Raw genomic sequence first — 17,596 nt, 5'->3', positions numbered from 1 at the left:
TATACATTGGCATTAGATTCCCACAATGCAACCTTCCCATCAGCTTCGTTAATTGTATATATATATATATATATATATATATATATATATATATATATATATATATATATATATATATATATATATTTATTTATTTATTTTTACACACATCTCTTGGTCTCAGTCTAGTCTCAGGATAGAAGATAGAAGTCACTTTACAATACACTGTCCTACAGGAATCTATATTTCTCTTTATACAAATATATATGTATGTGTGTGTGTGTGTGTGTGTGTGTGTGTGTGTGTGTGTGTGCATCCCTCTATGTGAGAGATATACATACCAGTGAGGAATCTGGTAATCTGGTAATGCCCCGAAATAAAGATTACTGCTACCTTCACCGCTACTAATCATAACAAAAATAATGCAAGGATGGTCAATTCCTTTTGAACAAAAAAAACAAAACAAAAAACCCCATCATTTCAACACTCGATCAGCAGTTTTTCAGTCCATCAATGACTATTTTCTTTTGTTGATAGAACTGGAAGACAATATTCAGAACACTTCATATCATGTTATCAAAGGTTAAAAAAGAAATCAATTCTAAAAATAAATTAGATGCTTCCTACAAAGTCGTTTTTAGGCTAGTTGAAGTAATAATAATAATAATAATAATAATAATAATAATAATAATAATGTTTTCTTTCTCACACATATTATAGACACTCATGCTTCTGCAGTATCCACTGTATCAGAATCACAGTTGATGTCTTAAAAATCATTTCCAACATCACAAAGCTAGTCGCCACTGATTTTTTTTTTTCTTCTCTCATAATAACAACGACAACAAACCCTCTAGGAATGCATTTGGACAACCACTCGCTTCAATTTCTATCAAAAAAAAAAAAAAAAAAAAAGGTAAACTTCACAGTACAGTATCCAATGATCATAGTTCACATTTTAAAAAATGTTATAAAACTAAATGGATGTTGTAGTTGTTATTATGAATTGTCACTGGTTGAATTTTTGTCTGAAACTCATTTTCCATTAACTGAAAAACAGAACATCATTTCAGACTGAAGGAATATATCATTTCTCTGCCTTTTTGCTTTTCTTATCTTCAACACAACCTTCATTCAGCTTCCGCTCTACAGGACTCACACTCTCTTCTGTTCTGTTTCTAAACTCCTCTACACTGGTGTTGTTTTCCTGTTCAGCGTGTTAGAATTGCTCTCAGGCTTGGTGAGCCTATCAAGCGTGCCCATCCCTCTTTCCCTCTCCACTGTAGAGGAGGAGAAAGGCGGGGGTTGTGAGGAGGGTGCAGAGTTTCCACTGGACGCGTTCGGCACTCCTGCTGGATTGTGGGACTTGAGAGAGGGCAGTGTGCCGCTCATCATCATGGTTGCTCCTCCTCCGGCGCTCTCTTTGGGAAAGCAGTTGTGCAACTGGTAGAGTGTGGCACGATCCACTGTGCCATACATTGGAGGTGCACCCAGAGCCCCCAGTGCACCGAGTTTGGGGTCTCGCGACAGGGTGTAGAGCGAGATGTCACCTCCAGGTAGGGCTGAGTGTGAGCGGGAGTGTGAATGTGGATTAGGCAGTGTGGAAACAGACACAGGCCCCTGTGACAGCAGTGCTGAGGGGGGAAGGCCAAAGCTTTTGCTTCCTGGTGGGCCAGCAGCAGCAGGCGAGGGGTCCCGCGAGCCTCTTGATGGTTCAGTAGAGCGTGAGCTGGAGCGTGATGAGCGGCGGCGGAAGCGGTAACTAGGCAGGCGCAGCACAGCGTGTGTTGTGCTCTTGAAGATGTCGGTGCGTGAACGGCAACGCAGCTCCTTGTTCTTTTCAATGTAGATGTTTACAGCCAGCACCCCCACCATCTCAGCCAGGATGAACGAAAGGCCTCCAAAATAGAAGGACCAGCCGTACGAATATTGCCATTTTTTATCCTCATCCTTCTTTGGAGAGATGTCGCCTAGTGCTGCTGAGATATACACTATCACACCGATGATGTTGCTCAAACCTGCAGGTAGAATTTGCCAACACACAGGATTTTTGGAGCAATTCAGTTTTCGTGACCAACAGGTTGCTTGTTCTAATGCAAAATAAAATTGTACAGTTACAAAATAACATGTAAAGGTAAAGTCTAACCACTGAGGGACTGTGCACTGTAAAAGACTAAAGTAGTTCATATGAGCACAAAAAAGTTGGCTGCTGGCTGTAATGCCTTGGGGAACATTTCCACTTAATCACGATCATGATGTAACAATATCAAAGTGATATAATTTATTATAACTAAATATACCACATGCCAACTGCATTTCATATGAAAAATGAAGAGTTTTTTTTTCAGTGGACTGGGGAGCTAGTATCAAATTTGGACTCCAGTGACAGTCTTTAACACTAGACAGCTTTCAATCTCCTGGACAATTCTTTAGAGGTGTTACAGGAGGTAATTCCTCCTTCTATGAAATTATAACCTAATCACTGGTGCAATGCACAAATAAAGCCAACTAGTTTGATCTTGGATTTGATCTTGACTTGATGTTGATCTCAGTTGGTCTGGGACTTAGTATAAGCAAAACTTCTATGAACGTCTTGGATATCTTTAGACTCTACTCAAGGTCTATGCAATCATCCCAATCTTTGAAAGAGTCAGTGGCCATTTTATCATCTTCACCAACCATACAGGTGACAAAGATACTCTGTAATATACAGATTTGTCCCCTCAGTCAATATTCCCTTCATCTAGACATCAAATAGACCCCAAAATATGATGATTTCCAAACCTGCAGCTACAAACAGAATGCCAGCTCCGAGTATTATGTTCCTCTTGCTTTTGTAGAAACGACTGGCGGCAATGCACACTCCTCCCATCAGCAATAAGATTGCACTAAGAATAGGGAAGATGTTCGAAGCCCGAACCACTCCTGCAAAATGAGATGGGGATAAAGGTAAAGGCAAAGATTAAATTAAGTACTGAAAATGTCAACGTTTTCTATAGCAAAAGAACATTAAAATGGAACATTAAAAACTAAATCACATGGCTTGAAGGGTGCTGAAACAGAGTTTTAAGGTCAGACCAAACAATGACAAACTGAATATAAAAATACATTAATTATTCTGAGACATCTGTGTAATTAAATCATGTCTCTGCAATGTAGGTTTGCCTTTTTTTCTACTGGAAAAAGCCTCAGGAGAGAAGCTGCTTTTCCTCCAGAGTCCAAAATCCCATCTGGGTCTAGCTTTGCTGGCACAGCTAAAGAACATGACATGAATATCAATCGAATGCCAGATAGTATGGGTGTGCAAGCATGCATGCATGAGTGTGTGCGTGCGCATCAGCTGTAATCGACAGCGACAGAGCTTCCCTCGACACGTTTATCAGACTTATCCCACAATTCACAAAAATACAGGATTGTTATCTTTTAGTCATTAACAGGCACTTAGTGTGATTTCTACATAACTAAATTTGACAACATAATCCTACTCCGCTCCAATGTATTACCAGCAAAGAAGGGAAAGGAAAGTCTCTTACGTAAGACGTACTCTGCTCCATCGTGGTCAAAGTCGGCGTCTTCTGGGAAGTGGTTGATCTGAGAGCACACTCCTCGTTTCACACCTACGTGAAAGAGTACAGATGATCACCATTTTGCTGTTGCTCTGCAGGTCTACATAATTTGTTAACATGTCTAATGCTATATCCCCTCTTTTAAATACACAGATTTGCATTAGTGTGTATGAAGTACACAGCGTTTATATACAACTCTTTCAGATATTCTAATATTGCTCATGTTTGACCAACCTAACCAGTTACAGCAATATGCCTGTAAACATGAGATTATTACTAACCGGATAAACTCAGTTATTGATCATAAAGCACATGATACAGTAACTACAGTGAAGCTAGAAGGAAATGCTTTAGAGTGACGAATGTAAGTCAAGAGTCCGGGGAGTTTTATGGGTTAACTCTAATTTACTAAGACGGGTCATTTTAACGATTGGTCGGGCCAATTTAAGCGTAACATAAACAGCATACAAGGTAACATCATTTAACTCCTTTTTTTAAAATACACTTAAAACTTGTAATATATCAGCAGCTATTTTCAACTTAAATAGTACTATAACATTTACTCAAAGCAATAACGTTTTATGGCTGCTATTACCAATTCCAACTGCAGCCTTTACAAAGACTCCCCTGCTCTTGGCCAATGATGGTAATTACATGATGAGCTAAATGAAGCATTTCACAGCAGGGAAAATGCTTACAAGCAAAAATGAGAAATTCTGATCCTTGAATCGGATAATCGGGAATTATAAACTGACAGGTAAATTAACAACCTTACATCCAAAGATTCATTTGTCTAATATGAAATATAAAGTGAAACGACTAAACCCATCACCTACGATCTCAATTGCTGAACTCTGCACTCAAATTGAACACAACGCATTGTATTACAGACACACAGGACTCTGCACACCACTTCATCCACAAACATATACACATGCACATAGAGCGGAGCCCTGGAGTCATGCAGGCAGTTGGATAGCTACCCGCTCCAGTGTTGGGGGCCTACTGCTGACACACAGACTGACGCGATATGACGACACCATGACTGGTGGTGATGAAGGGAGTGAAAGTGTGATGGACAGATGAAACGGAGACAGACGGAGGGAAGTATGGACAGGTGTGAGGGAAGGTCTTGGGTTCGATTCACCGCTCTGTCTTTTTAAAATTTCCTCATGGACATTAGTCTGTAAGAAAGAAATGGGAGGAACAAAAAGGAAAAGAGTCAGCACAGCCCATGGATGAGTAACTGGGCTCTCTAGTTTGGCTCTTGCTTACAAATCCTGACGCTCTCTGGAGACAGGATGGCTCTATGGCTGATCCATAGTGACACACTGTCCAAAGCACCAGTCATTTATTAGAAATAAGATCTTGACTGTGTGTCCTTGACCTTGAATTCAGTCTTCTGGGAGCCTTGAGCTATAATCTTAAACACATGAAAGCAGCTCAGTGACTTGTGTACTCGAATCCCAAGTCGTAATGGTAATAAAAACCTAGAGACAGGAGGACAAGGTTATTATGTTGTTGTTTTTTTTTTCTGGAAAATTTAAGTTAAGAAAAAAGAAAGAACTTGTAAGTGGAAGATTTGGCATTTATTATGCAGATTCAAAATCAGTCCTCCTTCCACTTCACCTAATCTCAGAGGCACTGCTACTTAGCATCCATCTTGCCTCAAACCCTGGAGACACAAGGATTACTTGACCTCTAAACTGTGCCAACTGTGCAACGTGACATCTAACGAGAGAACGAGGATAAGAGAAGACTAAGAAAGAAAAGCATAGTGGAAATCATACAAATAGAAATGAAGTGCTGCACGAAGCTGGGAAGAGGGATATACATTGGAGAAGTGATGAAAACAAATAGGAAGAGAGAGAAAGAGAGACAAAGACAGAGGTACAGGGGCAAAGTGAGAGCTTATCTTTAATTGAGTGCTTTGTTGTTATGGAGCTTAGCCATGAGGCTAAATTAGCAGTGCACTATAGTTGGAAACAGACTGAACAGAAAGTGAATGTGATGTGGTGGATGAGTGAGAACATTTGCTGTTAAAGCACAACTCTGCAGTCTGACACTAAATTAAGACATATAAATAGAATCCAAAATGTAATTCGGCCTTGTTTCATCGTGTATAAGAAGTCTAATGCCCTACACACAATTTACCCTACTGTATTTACACAATATAAATAACACCTAGTTTGGAGTCTTTGCTTTGAAAATATTCCAATAGGAATAACAGCTCAAATGATTTTATTTTGGAAGATTCTTCTTCTATATTTGTGTTAGCAAGATTTTAAATCAGCTTTGGTACTTCATCAAACAAATGCAGCGAAATCTTTTCCATAGTTAACCTATCTCTATCTACATTCCAAAATAATTCTGGCTAATCTAACATAACCACTGAAACGTCTGCAGTCCTAATGACCACATATCCCAGAGACAGGAGAGCCCCTCACCCTCAAGGCAGCAGATCCTCCAAAGGCCTGAGTGTGTGAGAGCTCCAGGGTCTTTCTTGTCCTTGTTGTGTGGGTCATCCTGCGTCACATTGGCTGTGCTGTTGCAGATCAGAGCACGAGAGTAGAGCCAGTAATCTGTCCCAATTGCCACCGTCATCAGGCCAAAGGAGGCGAATGCCCCCACGATGGTGAGAAGGATCTGTATCCCCTTCTCACACACCATGCCTGCAGAGGAAAGGTCCAGAGAAAAGTGGAAGGTAAGGAGGATGGTATGGGATAGTAGAAAACAACAACAACAACAACAACAACAAAAAAAGGGGGGGCGGATATTGTAGTGCATAGTTCTGTACACAGATTTGAACAACAAATGTAAAAAATATTAATACATTTAGACGAACAATGAAGCAACTAAATTTACCAATAGAATAGTGCATCAGTAGCAACCACATCAGTCACTTCACATCAGTCAACAATTACAACAATTACAATATCGGTAATATATACCGTTGTCTTGCTTTCTCTGGAACACTTTATGTGAGTTGCCACTGGATTGACAGTGGTTCTGAATAACAGGAACCTCTGGAGGTCATCCAGTGTCCACACATATTTAATTACAACTCTATTTCAGTGGGAGTGTTAAACATCACCTAGATAACCTACGCCTGCTGTCACAAGAAACCAACCATAGAAAGGTATTGAAAACTGTTGACCATGATATAATGGGCTATTTTAACCTTGTAGAACCAGGAGAAGGTACAAGGTGTCACCCAGGTAACATCCAGACACAATTCTTGGTGTTTGTCACCATGAATAATACTCATAAGAAGAATAGGCTTCTTGTAGATTGGCAGATTGCAGTAGGAGTTGGGCATCCTGCTTACCTATTAGGCCATAGTGATGATGTCAAACACCCGGTGGGACAGTTTCTGTGTTTATTAGGGGACTTTTTCCTGTGAAAAATGAACTGTTCTGAACTTTTTATCAAATAGCAACCATCTAGCCCTAATAGGTCTAAAAGGAAAGCTTTATTTCAGTTTTGCATCCTGTTCAGTACCATTGTGAAGTCCCATTTGGTGAGTCGATTTCAGTGATATTAATTATGACATTGAAGATGAAGATGAGTCTTTTTTCCAAGGCTCACATAAAGAGCTTTTGTACATACAGTACCTGGTGACTATCTTTACTGGAATAACACACTGCAGTGTCTCTAAACGAGTAAAAAAAATAACTTGACCAGAATGACCAGATAATGACCAGATTGTTCACTTTCTCACTAACTTGTTTACCTGAAGCTTCCCCCATGATAAGACAGCAACCAAAAATACAGGGTACTCCGAGACACATGAAGTCAGCCAACCGCGTATTTTCGAATTGCTGCTCAGAACAGTAAAACACACAGCGGAACAACCACTCTTTCATATACTTGAACTCAAAGGTTGCTGTTATTGAAAGAGAAGAGAGAGTATACTTTTCTTTCTAACCAGAGAGCATAGCGAATTTTGCTCTGTTGGCTTCCAGCAACTGATGGTGTGGCATGTCTGGTATTTGGAGTCGTGATCTCCTGACCACACTTGGCGTGTTCTGATCTTACACGGGGCACCACACATCCCCTAGCCAGTAAGGAAGGTGTCACAGCTAGAGACCCATTCAAGTGGACACATTTTTTTGAGAAAAGCTATGCATCCCTTGTAAGCTAGACCTTATGCACTTCCTGCTGAGAAGAGGATGCATCTCTGTCTATGGGTCTAACCACTGGAGTCTAGCTTCAGCCTGATAACCCACTTCTAAAAGTCTCTTCCAACAGGCCCAAGAGAACAAACGTAGCAGCTGGGATCAGGGATAATCCACAGGAGCCTGCACTGTAAATACAGTCCTGCTTGATTGGCAAGAAAAATCTGCCACATATGAAGTGACCGGCTGGCAAGATTTTCCAAGAAAACTAACTTCACAATGTTGAAGTTCATGGCCTGTATTTTGACTTTTCTGAATATTTCATGCTAGATCTCAGTAATAGGTGTGTGTAACACATATGTATTGCAGATTGTCCGCTCATTATTGCGGACACGTAGCAGCCACTCTTCCAAATATCGCACCCTGATACCTTGGTACCATCTGCATACATCTTGAGATCACCTGTGGCTCCTGAATGAGATCATAGATTTGAATTGGTATTCCTGTTTTTGGAAGCCAACAAGCATCTTTGTTTTGGGATGATACAGATACAATGATTTGAACCAGTTCTATGGTATTATGGCATAAATAACTGACAGCCTTTTAGTAACCATTTCAGTGCTCTCAAATTAACAATCAAATGATGGCCAGCCTTCTGGACTATCATTCTTCTAAATCAGAACGTACACTGAGTTCAGAGCTGTGAGGTATACTCTTTCGATCATACCCCTGTCCAACGGGGAACAAATTTTTTACATCAGAGTGACAATCTTGAGGAATGCAACCTGTTTGGTAAAAACAGGTTTTTATTTATTTATTTATTTATTTTTTTTTACAAATAAATATCTGAAAAGTGCGGTGTGCATTTGTATTCAGCCCCTTTTACTCTGATACCCCTAACTAAAATCCAGTGAAACCGACTGCCTTCAGACGTCACCTAATTAGTAAATAGAGTGCATTACCTGTGTGTAATTTAATCTCAGTATAAATACAGCTGTTCTGTGAAGCCCTCAGAAGTGTGTTAGAGAACATTAGTGAACAAACAGCACCATGAACACCAAATAACACACCAGACAGGTCAGGGATAAAGTTATGGAGAAGTTTAAAGGAGGGATAGGTTATAAATTAATATCCCAAGCCTTGAACATCTCACAGAGCGTTGTACAATCCATCATCCGGAAATGGAAAGAGTATGGCACAACTGCAAGCCTACCAAGACATGGCCGTCCACCTAAACTGACAGATTTATTAGTCGTGCACTCCACAAGTCTGGTCTTTATGGAAGAGTGGCAAGAAGAAAGCCATTGTTGAAAGAAAGCCATAAGAAATCCTGTTTGCAGTTCGCAAGAAGCCATGCAAGCCAGGGCTTGTCAAAATTCAAAACGTTATGTGTGGCGGAAACCTAACACTGCACGTCACCCTGAACACACCATCCACACCGTGAAACATGGTGGTGGCAGCATCATGTTGTGGGGATGCTTTTCTTCAGCAGGGACAGGGAAGCTGCTGAGAGTTGATGGGAAGATGGATGGAGCCAAATATAGGGCAATCTTAGATGAAAACCTGTTAGAGTCTGCAAAAGACTTGGGACTGGGGCAGAGGTTCACCTTCCAGCAAGACAATGACCCTAAACATACAGCCAGAGCTACAATGGAGTGGTTTAGATCAAAGCATATTCATGTGTTAGAATGGCCCAGTCAAAGTCCAGACCTAAATCCAATTGAGAATCTGTAGCGAGACTTGAAAATCGCTGTTCACAGACGTTATTTTGCAAAGAAGAATAGGCAAAAATTTCACTCTCTAGATGTGCAAAGCTGGTGGAGACATACCCCAAAAGACTTGCAGCTGTAACTGCAGTGAGAGGTGATTCTGCAAAGTATTGACTCAGTGGGTATGAATACAAATGTACGCCACAATTTTAAGATATTTATTTGTAAAAAAAAAAATTGGACACCATTTATCATTTTCCTTCCACTTCACAATTATGTGCCACTTTGTGTTAGTCTATCACATAAAATCCTAATACAGGGTTTCTGCAGGGTTTAATCAGTCAAATTTAAGACTTGTTAAGACCTTTTGTCATGATTCAGCCCGGACTTTTGGCCATGTGCTATTGTTGTTGTCACGTGTCTGCCCCGCCTTCGTCTGCTCCTCCCTGTTTCATCACCTGTTCCTAATCTTGTCATTATCTGTATAGTATTTAAGCGTTGCTGAAGGCAGCGCCGAATCATTAGTTGCGTTATACCCGGTGTCATGTCTAGTCTATGTTAAGTGTCATCATCTGTTTTATTTCAGTTCTCGTCATGTTTTTGTACCTGTCTTCATTATTTATTTAACCCTCTTTCATTCGAAGCTATCCTGCCTACGGGTCTGTCTCCATCCAGCCCCCGGTTGTGACAGAATGATTCCGCCTTAAAACCCAGACCCAGCAGGATAGCTTCAGCTCGGTCCGGCTTTTTATCTTCTTCCGTTGCACTGTTCCGTCAGTCCTTCGAGCCCTTTTCTATTTTTGCTGACATCGCTCCGCATATCAATGGCTAAATGTGGCTAAATGTTTTTTATGACCTTGTATGGAAAATCCGGACGTTTTTATGTCTTTTTATGGCCTTAAATTCTTATTGTTAAATTTATGACTTTTTATGACTTTTTATGAAACCCTGTAATAAAATACAGTGGAAAAGATCAGTAGGTATGAATAGTTTTGCAAGGCACTGTAACACTGGGTGTTGTGTTAGCAGTCCAGCTAATGTATCTGTCGATCTATGAGCAGCACTCCAACATGGTCCTGGTGCTTAGCCACATGCCCACTAGATGACGGGGCATGTGTGAATCTCTAAGTGGTGTCACAATTGATTAGACATTACTCACTGAGGAAAATGAGGACACACAGAGACCCAACTCCAGCCCCACTACTCTGTAGTGACAAATGTGGCTAAAGCACCAGGCAGATAACTCAAACACTGCACAGAACCGTATGTGAGATAGACTTGACCTTAACCACAGGCATTCTAGTCAGTCGGCCACAAAGACTGTGGAATTAAGTCAGTAGCACAGAGAGGGCGACCCAACAGGGAATGCAAAGCTCGTGCTCACTGGTGAACTCAACTACATTAGAAAGTACATTGATAAGCTCAGAGTAAGGGACTTTAGCCCAGAGAGAGACTGAGTGGTGAGTAGAGTAGTTTGTATAATTTTGGATTTACAGTGTGTGGTGCGTGACAGCTCTGCTTGCATGCTAATAAGGAAACATCACTCAAAGCTAGCAGTTATGGAGCTCCTACCAGACTACAAAAAGCATGAAAATTACACTCATTGAAGTCTTTCAGGGGGGCACGGTGGCTTAGTGGTTAGCATGTTCGCCTCACACCTCCAGGGTTGGGGGTTCGATTCCTGCCTCCGCCTTGTGAGTGTGGAGTTTGCATGTTCTCCCCGTGCTTCGGGGGTTTCCTCCGGGTACTCCGGTTTCCTCCCCCGGTCCAAAGACATGCATGGTAGGTTGATTGGCATCTCTGGAAAATTGTCTGTAGTGTGTGATTGCGTGAGTGAATGAGTGTGTGTGCCCTGCGATGGGTTGGCACTCCGTCCAGGGTGTATCCTGCCTTGATGCCCGATGATGCCTGAGATAGGCACAGGCTCCCCGTGACCCAAGGTAGTTCGGATAAGCGGTAGAAAATGAGTGAGGGAGTGAGTGAAGTGAAGTCTTTCATTAGCTTTGAAATTCAGGCTAACTGAGGCTCAAATCATAGTCAGAAACTGCCAGGTTCCACATGTGAACAAGGTGCGAAAAAAGAAAAGGGAAGATAAGTGTATGATAGCTGTATTTATTACACACACTATGTCACAAGTGGTCTTGTTCGATCGTGGTATGCATGCACATGTGCACAACAAAATGCCCTGGTGTTTTTTCCATGAGCGGTGAAATAGAGCTACTAAGCATTGACACAGAAAGCCAATATATTACAAGCCAATTATAAGACAATGCAAGTCTAAGGAGGGATAAAAAAACAGAGTAGGAATATATATCTGAGTGTACTACTCAAGTTAACACTAGTTAACTTCAATACACTGAGCTGGCCATCCAAAAATCAAATAAAAAAAACACTTAACATGAATCATAGTCATAACATGAATCATAATCATCAGAACCATATGATTTTTACCAATATAATCAGATAATTACCAATAATTAATGATAAGTAATAAACCCAAATGTGTGTTTCATAATAATCTCCATCTCCATATCAAAGAGAAATAGTGTAGTTACAACAAAGTAATGCAGCTCCTAGCTAAACGTTATTTATTTAAATAAACATACATAAAGATACAAAATACATAAAGAAGGGCAAATATATAAATAAAATACTATTTAATGTATTTATGTGTATTATCAAATAATGAATATATATTTGTTGATAATAAAAAAAAGTATATTCATGTTTACATCTTCAAGCTTACCTGACGGCAGGTTTCTATCCTTCGACTCAATTTTGAAATCTTTCTTTTCCCTGCTAGATGAGAATCTGCTGTCCCCTTGGTCCGGGCAGCGTCCATCGACTGTCCTCGCGCACTTCTCTTCTCCCCCTTGCACTTGTTTCTTTCCCCTTGCTTTTCTCGACTTTTTCTTCTTTCTTGTTTATGCTAAAGGATGACTCGCTGGTTCTGGGATTGTGCAAGTTCTCTTATTTGTTCAAATTACTTGTCATGGTCTGAAAATAAACAGGAAAAGAGAAAATATAAATAAGAAGGAAAAAAGCAGCACAGTGTTTTGTTTAATATCTATGTAATTATTGGAATGGTAAGGCCAATTAAAGCAGAGAAAATCAATAATCTATCATAGTCATTGAACATAGCCAGTACAACAATATTGAAAAAGAAAAAAGCCACTGATGTACCAACAACATGACATCAAACAGGTTGGTGAAGGAAAACAACTGGAGTTCATGACAGTTACATAATAAGTCAACAACAACCTTTACAGAGGAAGGGTGACGGTCTCACAATACACCATTCAGAGAACACTAAGAAGCAGTAATATAGAGGCCATTCACAAAGATGTTAACCACTCATCAGAAGTGAGAATCAGAAGGCAACATTGTAATTTGCACATAGATGCACATAGGATAAGCCACAATTTTTTCTCCACCAAAGTGCTGAAAAGACCAAAGTGTGGAGCAAGAAAGGGTCTGGACATGACCCAAAACATACCAGCTCATCTGTGAAACATGGTGGTGGTAGTATCATGGCTTGGGTTTACATGACTGCTTCTGAAACATACTCACTAATCTTTTTTTTTTGATGATGTAACTCCTGATGTTAGCAACAGTATAAATTCGTAAATACAGAAACATTTAGTCTGCCAATTTACAGGGAAATGCGTCTTTGGGAGGAACTTCCTTCAACACAACAAAGGACTTTAGACTGGCCAATTCGTTCACCAGACCTCAATCAAATGAGCAGCATTTCACTGAAGGGAGAAAGCCTCCGAAATAAACAACTGAAAGAAGCTACAGCAAAAGCCTCGAAAAGCACCCCAAAAGAAGAATGCAGTAGTTTAGTGATGTCAGTCAATTACCAAATATTTATATTTATATCTATGTTCACGGTAAAGAAAATCAAGACTGTAGAACTGTATATAGACTTGTTCATTACAGGAAAGGAAGGAAAACAGAGGGATGGAGAGAGAGAGAGAGAGAGAGAGAGAGAGAGAGAGAGAGAGAGAGAGAGAGAGAGAGAGAGAGATCAACAATACACTTCTAACATAGACTATAAACAGCTTGTATCAGAAACACACACAAGCTGCAAAAATCTCTGCAAAGCCCAAGGACATTTAATGACACAGTGTACATAACTTAGCAAACTTCATTTGGCAGATATAATGCAAATCAGTTCCTGCTTGTTAATAATTCATAATGCAATATGGCACAAGCATTAAATAGGTTACACCCTGTCTGCATTGTAAGCCTCTACAGCAAAACCCTGCACTGCCTCTCATAATTCTAAAACAGAATATTCATAAATCTGTAAATTCTGTTCATTATTATTAGATCTCACTGAGGTACCAATCGTGTCATACATAAATAAATAAAACAAATAAATAAAGCTAATTACATTTACAATACCAAACACTGCCAATCGTAACCGATAATCCAGTGTCAGCATGCAGTTTGCAAATGTGAAGGAAAAGAGAACCTTTTGTTAGTGCATTAGTCCTTCATTTGAGGAATACTACAGTATTTGTGCTATGTTTGTGTACCACAAGGTGCAGGATCAGGAGTTTTAGGCAGAGGAACCACACGCTCGAGCTATTTAAAAATGCTTAGATTTGAACCCACATTTTTGTGTTTATGCAATAATTAGATTTCAACAATGGAAAAATTGTTTAATTAATTATTGTTGAAATTAGCACAATTAGCACTTTTGTCTTTGTCGTTTTTTTCCCCAAAGATTTGTATTCTAGCACCTCATATGTCACAATCCTTTGTGGTTTTCATCACTTGTTATATATTTATAGCACGCGTTATGTATTTTATATATATTAGCAATTATGAAAGGAATATATATGATATTGGAAACATGGGACGGAAAAAATAAACCTCTAGATCTATTCTGTCCTCTACTGAAACTGTATTTTACTTATTTTCAGAAACATCCTCTATCCGGCTAAATGCTTCCCTAACTGTTGCCTCTGTTTTGTGAATTTGACGAATGTCTGATGTACATGAGATGAGGTTAAGATTGGGTGTGCCTCATGTGTTATGAATGTGAATAAGGAGCTAGTGGGCAGGAACTGCTTTCCATGCAGCTGAGTCTGATTCATTAGCTGCAATAAAATCCACTGCTTGTTTTGATAGCCGCACAAATACGAATCAAACTCATTCATACATCATTCCATGCGATACAGGAAGAACAATGAGAACAATCTCTAAAAGCACATGTACCAAAAAATACAAGTAAATACACTGTTCATTAGGCAGCCAGCAAAGGCAAACTCTAGTCCCTGAAACTAGTAAATATCAGCAGGGGGAAAGAACTAAGATGATTTAGACTGTGCGATCCCTGTAACTTTGCAATCTATCATGAAATCTATGAGGGTGTTTATTGTCTATCAGCATGCAGCCCTGTATCTGTATATTATGCTTTGATAAATTGCATCGAGTTTGTTTTCAGCTGACTATAAACAGAGGTGCTAACAGGATCCGGTTCTGAAAACCGCAATGGTGCCTGATCCAATCAATTAGAACAAGTTGAGCTCAGTGCCAGTGTGTCTCCTCCAGTTTTATGTCCAAACTGCTTCACAGGGCTCAGGGTTGGACTAAACAAGACTGAATCAAATGGACAGAGGGATGGATGGATAAATGGATGGATGGATGGATGGATGGATGGATGGAGGGTAAACAGAGGATATTCTTACAAGAATACCAGATGAAATAATATCTATGCACTCAGTCTAACTAAATAAGGAACCATGATGGAAAAACAAATCTATAAATTATAGGAATGAAACCGAATATAAAAACATTATCCATAATAAACAAATATTATGAAATGAATATGAGTAGGACATGCCCTATTCTTTTTTTTTTTCACAGGGAATCTGGTTGAGACTAAAGATTATTATGATACATATTATTAACTACATCGGTTTGACAATACTGTGTCCAGATACAAGCAAAATAGAAATGTGAGAGCAGAATTGATGATTTGTCAGAACCAGAATTCACAGTTTGTTTAATGTCAGGTTTATTCAGTCTCCCTCCGCTTCCTGGAACAAACCTCGACCTATGAACATGCACCTGACCTTACAATGAGTGTTCGCTGAGCTGGTTTGACCTTGCTTAGTTTCTTGATTCCTGTGATTAGTCTTTGCCTAGTGCTTTGTCCTATTTGATGATCACACACTTCATCTTTCATCTTGGATTTCTCTGCTCTTATTAAAGGAAATAAATGCAACTGAGTCTGTCTCTGTCTCAGCCCTCCATTTCATGACAGGTGAGAGTGCTGACATTACAATCTCTCTCTCTCTTTCTCTCTGTCCCTCTCTCTCTCTCTCTCTCTCTCTCTCTCTCTCTCAAGAGTTTTCAGAGGCATAGTGGTTGAATAAAACAGCAAAATAACCAAAAACAAACCCTCTTTATTTCAGGCCACAGCCACTTGAGGTTTAAATCTAAATAAAGATACAGATATGAATGTATACTGCACAGATTTTGTTGTTGTTTCTCTCTCTCTCTCTCTCTCTCTCTCTCTCTCTCTCTCTATGCTCTGTGCATAGACATCACATAGAAACCATAAGGTTGGCTGTGGATGATCTTCCTTGGATAGTCTTAAGGCTCCAATTATTACAAAGAGTTTCCACTCAAGTCTTCATCGTTATAAAGTTCTTAACTTCAGTGTAAATTATAATATAGTTTAAGTTAAAACGATCATGAATAAAAAAATGATGCTCATACAGAAGTTCCTGTTAAAACAATAAGCACTTTTTAACTATATATTACACTGTTATAGAAGGAAAATAATGTATACATGCACAAGGAGTCTGGTTACTTTCAAGGTTTTTTCTCACAACTTTTCAGTGAGTTTTTCTTTGTCACTGTCACCTCTGCCTTGCTTATAAGGGAGAAAATTATAAATGTAAAATTTATATCTGGAATTGATACATTTCTGTAAAATTTCTGTAAAATTTCTGTGACAATATCCAATTTTTAAAACTGCTATACAAATAAAATGTAGTAAATTTGGGGCACTAATGAAATAAACATTGGCATTGCATAAATTAACTAAATTAATGCTAGTATGGCTAATATACTGTATATAGTAGTATGTACTAATATATAGTACCATAATAGCTAGAAAAGTAAAAATATCCTTATTGGTCCTGAAAAGACTTTGGACCACTCTAATGCTTGCTTATCATGACAATGTTGTGCAGTTGTATTACTATTGTTATATAGTTATCATATTATTATGATATGAAATGCATTTTTCATTTGTAATACCTAATTTTTATCTATTATTTTTAGAAGAATGGTAATGACATACTTCTTATGGCATCCTGGATTTATGAACTCTTTTCACCAGATGCTGAAAAAATAGAATTTCCTCAAAAGTATTCCTGTTTTTACGTAGCCTACCAGGGGTAAATTATTCATAGAAAAGTACTCAAATTATAAAAAAAGTACTCAAAACTCAAACTCAGTAAATTATTCAAATGAAAGATGTAGAAGACAGTAGTGAGGGCAGCTATTCTGTATGGGTTAGAAACTGTAGCAGTGAGGAAAAGACATGAGGCAGAGATGGAGGTAGCAGAGATGAGGATGTTGAGATTCTCTTTAGGAGTGATGAGGATGGACAGGATTAGGAAGGAGCACGTCAGAGGGACAGATCAGGTTGTCTGTTTTGGGAACAAGGTCAGAAAGGCTAGCTTGAGATGGTTTGGACATGTACAGAGGAGGGAGATGGTTATATTGGTAGTAGGATGTTGGAGATGGAGCTGCCAGGTAAGAGGTCAAGATGAAAAAGGATTCATTTGTTTACACTGATTAAAGTCGATTTCCATTCCGCTGGTGGACTTGAACACCAGTGTACTGGTAAAAAGGGTTAAAGAAAAAAACATTTATTAAACACAGTTATTATCATCTGTGTTGCTCACTCTCTGGCTGACTGATGGTGTGTGTAATGTGGCTTTCATCTTCCCCTACATGTGTGCACATCCCCCAGCTTTCCTGTTGTGTGTATACAGCTGTACACATGGTAGAACACCTGCTTTCACGTCCAGATTCTTATTTTCATGCATATGTATGAACAAGCCAGAAGAGTCCTACTGTACTACACAGAAATCTGTGTTGCAGAAAGCACATATTTGCATTTAGGAAAACTGCAAACTCCAATAAAAAATGTTTGTGTGTATGAATTGCATTCACAACAGAAAACAAGATA

The 17,596-nt window shown here is 39.3% G+C and overlaps 1 protein-coding gene across 1 annotated transcript in view; it reads right to left on the bottom strand.

The window, feature by feature from the left end:
• Nucleotides 1–869: 869 nt before the first annotated feature.
• The window catches only part of cacng8b (calcium channel, voltage-dependent, gamma subunit 8b), a 27,404-nt gene continuing 10,677 nt past the window's right edge, over nt 870–17,596 (bottom strand). Inside the window, exons 2-6 of the mRNA XM_060869309.1 lie at nt 12,119–12,369; nt 5,993–6,217; nt 3,513–3,596; nt 2,764–2,904; nt 870–1,997 (exon numbers count right to left, since the gene is read on the bottom strand). Of these exons, the coding sequence (XP_060725292.1) occupies nt 1,168–1,997; nt 2,764–2,904; nt 3,513–3,596; nt 5,993–6,215 (1,278 nt within the window). The 5' untranslated portion in view covers nt 6,216–6,217; nt 12,119–12,369 and the 3' untranslated portion in view covers nt 870–1,167. The remainder of the gene's footprint in view (nt 1,998–2,763; nt 2,905–3,512; nt 3,597–5,992; nt 6,218–12,118; nt 12,370–17,596) is intronic.

The sequence above is a fragment of the Tachysurus vachellii genome, chromosome 5, assembly GCF_030014155.1.
Source record: "Tachysurus vachellii isolate PV-2020 chromosome 5, HZAU_Pvac_v1, whole genome shotgun sequence".
Taxonomy (NCBI): Eukaryota; Metazoa; Chordata; class Actinopteri; order Siluriformes; family Bagridae; genus Tachysurus; species Tachysurus vachellii.
Note: the sequence above shows the minus strand (reverse complement) of the source record. Positions and strands in the feature narration are given on the sequence as shown.